The sequence below is a fragment of the Diaphorina citri genome, unplaced genomic scaffold (assembly GCF_000475195.1).
Source record: "Diaphorina citri unplaced genomic scaffold, Diaci psyllid genome assembly version 1.1 scaffold1035, whole genome shotgun sequence".
Taxonomy (NCBI): Eukaryota; Metazoa; Arthropoda; class Insecta; order Hemiptera; family Psyllidae; genus Diaphorina; species Diaphorina citri.
The window spans coordinates 6,196-13,082 of NW_007378465.1; the positions used below are offsets into that span (position 1 = coordinate 6,196).

At 37.8% G+C, this 6,887-nt stretch overlaps 1 protein-coding gene and 1 long non-coding RNA gene across 6 annotated transcripts in view; both read left to right on the forward strand.

The window, feature by feature from the left end:
* The first annotated feature begins 1,752 nt into the window (after window positions 1–1,752).
* Window positions 1,753–4,677, forward strand: LOC113469334. Of its 3 annotated transcripts, none has more exons than XR_003392786.1 (2): window positions 1,753–1,809; window positions 4,306–4,677. It is a non-coding gene; the product is annotated as an uncharacterized LOC113469334 (long non-coding RNA). The 3 variants fall into 3 exon arrangements; XR_003392784.1 differs by lacking the exon at window positions 1,753–1,809 and adding an exon at window positions 2,896–3,148; XR_003392785.1 differs by lacking the exon at window positions 1,753–1,809 and adding an exon at window positions 3,536–3,615.
* Window positions 4,678–4,704: 27 nt separating this feature from the next.
* LOC103513845 (transmembrane emp24 domain-containing protein 5-like) overlaps window positions 4,705–6,887 on the forward strand; it is a 14,056-nt gene continuing 11,873 nt past the window's right edge. For all 3 annotated transcript variants that reach the window (XR_003392782.1, XM_026826946.1, XM_026826945.1), the window contains exon 1: window positions 4,705–5,121. Coding sequence is in view for 2 of the 3 variants with exons in the window: in XM_026826946.1 (XP_026682747.1) it covers window positions 4,717–5,121 (405 nt within the window). In the remaining variant the exon portion in view is untranslated. The remainder of the gene's footprint in view (window positions 5,122–6,887) is intronic.

A 6,887-nucleotide genomic window follows, 5' to 3' on the forward strand; every position in this document is an offset into this window, starting at 1 on the left:
TGCCGGCTCCGCCCCGCCGGCCAGAGGCTGTGTGTTGACATCGTCAGTGGCGGCTGCCACCAGTTTCTCCAGGCCCTTGAGCACTTGGTCCACTGGAGGCCACTCGTTCTTTTGGCACTGCTGTAGCAGTCGGGCAGCCCCGTCACGGGTTGACGATCCTGCACTGCCTGGCTTTGACTGAGGAGCCCCTGATCCATTGTCGGTCCCTGGGGAGAAAGAGAAGGGTCTTAGAACGGTAGTATAATGTTTTTTTTTATGTATTTACGGAGGAAAGCTTCTTCTTCCCCTTCCTCTTCTTCTTCCCCTTCTTCTTTTACACTCGTATATTATTCTCCTACTTGTTATCGGGAGCAGTACCAAAATCCCACCTCTGTCACATTTCAGTTGTTGCTCTTTGTATTTATTATGTTTGTAATTTTGTATTGTATTTGCATGTAACATTGTAACATAAGCAAACGTACATTTGTAATAAATGCTTTATTGAATTGAAAATTGAAGCTATAACAACCAGAATCCCTGCTCTTTTGAATTTCTAAAGAATGGGGTTTTAGTATATACACATAGGAGGAAGACATCTGATAGAATAGAATGGAGAGCTTTAATTAAACCAATCTTAGGGTTGAAACAAATGATGAGGAGACTACAATAAAGTAAGTTGTTTGTTGTGATTTTTTGTTCCTTTGAACTTCTAAACAATGGGGTTTTAGTGCACATAGGAGGAAGACATCTGATAGAGTAGAATGGAGAGCTTTAATCAAACCAATCTCAGGGTTGAAACAAATGATGAGGAGACTACAATAAAGTAAGTTGTTTGTTGTGATTTTTGCACAAAATGCAACTTTTCTCAGAAGAGAGGAAAAATTCGTCTCAAAGTCTAGAAACATCGGGATCGGGAGGAGATATTCAATTTAGCGGATGTACCAAGAGTACCACATTTTCTAATTCAAGATAAAGGTAACCTATTCCTGTGATGAGAGAAGAGGAAAGATTTTGTTAGAAAGGAGCTAACTACATTTTGACGAATTTTATCAAGGTACCTAGGTAAATTATGTATATCAAGGGCATTCAACAAACTCTCAAAATGTTGAATTACAAATTTAGCTACAAAATTATGAATGCACAAAATTGATGAGAGGAGAGGAAAGATTTTGTTAGAAAGGAGGTAACTGCATTTTGACGAATTTGATCAAGGTACCTAGGTAAATTACATCAAGGGCATTCAACAAACTCTCAAAATGTTGAATTACAAATTGAGCTACAAAATTATGAATGCACAAAATACTCCATTAGAGAACTTTTAGATTAGAACTTTTTTGGCCGTGACACGGAAAGGAGAACGTGTGAAACAAAAGGTCAATGGATAATTTCCCTCTCTAATGTAAAGTTTACCACAAACTTTGGTAATAAACTGAAATGTAGACCTTTTACACTTTCCCCTACCCTCCTATCAAACTCCTCATTTCGTATCACCTTCAAAATTTGGTGCTTTTAGCACATTCACTATTTTCATATTTTCCTGGTCCCACTCAAGTTGGGTGATGTGGGAGGTGGGTATCTTGTCACCTAATACTCATAGAGGGTAAACCCCGTTACTAAAAACCTTAGTAGTAAAAAATGGACCGATTGCAATACTTTCTCATTAGTAGTAGGTATAGCTTCACTATACTTTAGTAATAGAAAGTAAAAAATGAAAATAGACTTAACATTACTTATCATGGAAAACACATTTAAATGCAGTGTGTGCTCAAACCTTAAACATTATGGCAGATATTTTGCTGCTAATTGTTGTTCCAGCTATTTCAGCATTAGGTTCGTGCTATATGGGTGAATACCTAATGACATATCCCCTCATTAAGAATGTTGAATTAGCATACATAATAGTGGAGGCGCAACATTTTCTATATTTAAAACTGGAAACGCTTCTAGTCAAAGCCATTAATATTCATGAGGTTACCCAACTTAGAACAAAGTTTGGCCTACATTTGGCAAAGTGTTTTCAAATAGTGTAATGAATTACATGCCGCGCCGAGATCCAAAGCTCAGATTAGCTCCAAGTTTTCCATTCAATCGCCGGCAAGTTTGAGGATGGAGGTTGGAGATTGGAAGGTAATTTAGCACATACAAGGGGCTGGACTACCCATGTTGCATTACCTGAGGAGCTGGCTGCAATACAAGTCAGATTGCATGTTGCATTAAAATACGGCTAGTTGAAGTAAGTTTTCAATAAATACGCAAAGAGAAGAAGAAGAAGAAGAGGAGGAGGAAGGGAAGAAGGAGGAGGTGCAACAATTTGAGGGTTTACAACGTTGTATTTCTAGACATTTTCAAGCAGGTTCTTACGAATCTACTTGAAACGAACCTAGGTACTTTCTCAAAACGCCATGGTAGGAGAAGAGGAGTGTAGAAGTCTCAAATTATGGTGGAGATTGGAAGGTAATTTAGTACATACAAGGGACTGGACTACCCATGTTGCATTACCTGAGGAGCTGACTGCAATACAAGTCAGATTGCATGTTGCATTAAAACACGGCTAGTTGAAGTTTTCAATAAATACGCAAAGAGAAGAAGAAGAAGAAGAAGAGGAGGAGGAGGAAGGGAAGAAGGAGGAGGTACAACAATTTGAGGCTTTACAACTTTGTATTTCTAGACATTTTCAAGTAGGTTCTTACGAATCTACTTGAAACGAACCTAGGTACTTTCAGGGTACAAGATAAACTGTATTCTGTATTCTGTATTCTGTACAAGTGAATGATTGCTACACAATAAGTCCCATTATGTTCCATATTCAGGCATTAAAAATGTGTCCTGTGCTATATTGAATGACATAAATATGTATATTCACGAATACAAGATAAACTGTATTCTGTACAAGTGAATGATTGCTACACAATAAGCCCCATTATGTTCCATATTCAGGCATTAAAAATGTGTCCTGTGCTATATTCTCGTCTTGATAATATTGAAATCGTTTTTTATTTCGTTTTTGGCACTTGAGTCTCGGAGTTTTAAGTGTTTATCCACAAACCCACAGTTTATATCGTGAATTCGTGATGGCTTGAAGTGAATCCTGGATAAGTTGTTTGGGGTTAATGTCGGATATTCAGAGCCGTGCTCCTGTCGAAACAAATTTATTGGGATATACAGTATTGTAGGCTCCTTTTAAAATTAATTTATTTTAAAAACTCTGGAGTCGTTTTGAAAGAGTTACTGTGGGATGTTGACGGGTTTGTTTTGATCGTGTTCGCATTGTTTCTCTTAATTTGTTGGTTTTAATTTAGGCTTGAATGAAAATTAGGAGAATCACTTTGTATGTAACCCCTGGGTTGCGTTTGTATGCTTTTATTGTTTGTAATATCAAATTAGGGATGATTTGACAAATTCCTAATAATTTCAATAATAAGTAGTTGTCAGTATGTACATTTGGAACATATTATTATGTACCTACATAATTACCTGCTGTGAGTTTTCGAGTTCATTATTAGCGTGAAAATTTACCAAGCAAACCCAAAGCTATTGAAATTTTGGAGTCGTTTTGAAAGAGTTACTGTGGGATGTTGACGTGTTTGTTTTGATCGTGTTCGAACTGTTTCTCTTAATTTGTTGGTTTTAATTTAGGTATGAATGAAAATTAGGAGAATCACTTTGTATGTGAAACCTGGGTTGCGTTTGTATGCTTTTACTGTTTGTAATATCAAATGAGGGATGAAATATTTCAATAATAAGTAGTTGTCAGTATGTACATTTGGTACGTATTATTATGTACCTACATAATTACCTATTGTGAGTTTTCGAGTTCATTATTAGCGTGAAAATTTACCAAGCAAACCCAAAGCTATTGAAATTTTAAGAAAATAATGTGTGACAAACGTCAGTTACAAAATCCAATAAGATAGGTATTCAATTTAATTAGGGGGTGACTAAAACACTGAAAAGATGTGATATTATCGATTTTACGAGTTCAAGCTGTTTACCATATTGTTATCATTACTTATCAGCTGAGTCTCTGACCACTTGTACATTACTGTGTATTCCCGAGCTATACCTACTATTGACAGACTTTATTGGCTCTACCAGTATTTGACTAACACTCTTATCAATTAGGTGTTTAGTGCTTGGCTCAGTTCACTTCTGTTATTACATCGTTCTGTTCTTTTAGTAGCGCCAGTTGTTGTTCAACTCAGCTGTTTTCTTGCGTGTAAATAAACTCACAGTTGTGGTGACTTTTTCCCATTTGTGGAAATCATTTGACAAGTGTATTAGTTTTATTGCCATGGACTTTTTACATTTTATAATACTCTTTTTCAGTGTCCAATTATGGATGGAGATAGCTTTCAACAGAGTCCTTATCCCACGAAAGTAGCTCTGTTATCTGCGTCGATTTAGCCATCATTTTTTCAAGTGTTTTAGTTCACTCACAACTAATAGATATCAACACCATTTCCAGAATTCGTTTCACATTTTCAAGTGTTTTAGGTTAGTTTTACAAACATCATTAGAAGTCCATCTTGAAAAGACTGATCACTTTGTATTCATCTTAATTGTTCTCCAAGTGTACTTATCATCTATATGTCCAAATTATGAGACTGACAACACTTCTGCTGGGACATCTATTAGTTCTCCTTTCAAGAGCGACATTCACATCCTCATCTGAGGCGTTCCAAGACGGCAAATCCATCACCTTGACAGTCATCGTTCAACCAGCTATATGTCCAAATTATGAGACTGACAACACTTCTGCTGGGACATCTATTGGTTCTCCTTTCAAGAGCGACATTCACATCCTCATCTGAGGCGTTCCAAGACGGCAAATCCATCACCTTGACAGTCATCGTTCAACCAGGGCGTAGCGACTGTTTCTACGAACATTTGAATCATGGATCCACCGTGTATATTGACTATCAGGTCCTATCGTCCAGTCAAGAGGACAGCCAGGATATCTCGTTTTACTTCAGATCGCCATCGCAAGCGGACATTATCAGTGGAAACAATGTGACTGTGGACACACACGAGTATGTTGTGACTGAAGAGGGCATCCATGAGTTTTGTATTGATAATACAAATAGTATGTTCAGTGAGAAGACTGTGTTCTTTGATATTTACATCTTGCGGGATCCGAATGCTGTAAGTTTGCAATTTTGAAGTTTTAAAAACAATACTCAATAAGGGACAAGGAATTGGGTAACATTAGAGACATTTCGTCATTGAAATTTACAATGCTAGGATGAGACTGAAATGTCCTTTAACAAGAGGAGGTGAAACCCCCTTCTCTCTTAAATCTGAGAGCACGGCAGTTCCCCAGGCCAAGTTTCAGTAAGCACAGTACCTGTGTACAGTATCAATTTTAGCCTTTACTATACTGCACTACATGTACAATTAACAATATTATACATGCCTACCTACTGCCTAGTAGGGAAGTTAATATTGATGCTCCTACTGCGACCCGAAAGTAGGTACTACCTACTTACAAATAACTGAGGAAATAGGGTACTTACATTCATCTGGCTCATCAAAAGAAATCATAGAATCTCCCAACAGATCTTGGTTCATTGAAATTTACAATGCTAGGATGAGACTGAAATGTCCTTTAACAAGAGGAGGTGAAACCGGCAGTTCCCCAGGCCAAGTTTCAGTAAGCACAGTACCTGTGTACAGTATCAATTTTAGCCTTTACTATACTGCACTACATGTAAATGTCATTGAAATTTACAATGCTAGGATGAGACTGAAATGTCCTTTAACAAGAGGAGGTGAAACCCCCTTCTCTCTTAAATCTGAGAGCACGGCAGTTCCCCAGGCCAAGTTTCAGTACGCACAGTACCTGTGTACAGTATCAATTTTAGCCTTTACTATACTGCACTACATGTACAATTAAGAATATTATACATGCCTACCTACTGCCTAGTAGGGAAGTTAATATTGATGCTCCTACTGCGACCCGAAATTTAAAGAAATATCCTAAGAATCAGTACTCATCATGTTCGTTTGTTCGTCTTCCAGATTCCGGAGACACACGACTCCACCCGACCCGACGAGATGGGGGTCGATCTGAACGATTTCCACAAGAAAATCAACTCCATCTGGGCGGAGCGCTACCGCGCTCCTTAATATAAGTAATTTTATTAGGTACCTATGTATAATATTAATTGACTTGGTTCTCGATGACCAAGGCCTGACAGATTCAACTGATCAGGTCCGCCTGTCAGGTCACCTGATAGTCTATGCTCATCAGGTATCAAGTAGACCTGATAGCAAGTGGCTAGCCTAAGTAACCTCCTGATTGGAGGTCAGTAGGGAGCCACGCTGTCTTTCCTTGTTGAAAGGATTGCTTTGTCCATTGAACGAGGAAACAGTGCTAGCATTCATGCTGACTCCTTCCCCTCTTTACTTGAAGAAATAGGTACATATTTCATTTGCAAATTTTATAAATAAAGAATATGTAAACCATAGAGTTTCGAAAAGGGTCTAGGAGCTCAGACACTAAACAAAATAACTGAGGAAATAGGGTACCTACCTACTTACAAAATACCTAAGGAAATAGGGTACCTACTTACAAATAACTGAGGAAATAGGGAAAAGGGTCTAGGAGCTCAGACAATAAACAAAATAACTGAGGAAATAGGGTACCTACCTATTTACAAAATAACTGAGGAAATAGGGTGCTTACAAAATAACTGAGGAAATAGGGTACCTACCTACTTACAAAATACCTAAGGAAATAGGGTACCTACTTACAAATAACTGAGGAAATAGGGTACCTACCTATTTACAAAATAACTTGAGGAAATAGGGTGCTTACAAAATAACTGAGGAAATAGGGTACCTACCTACTTACAAAATACCTAAGGAAATAGGGTACCTACTTACAAATAACTGAGGAAATAGGGTAC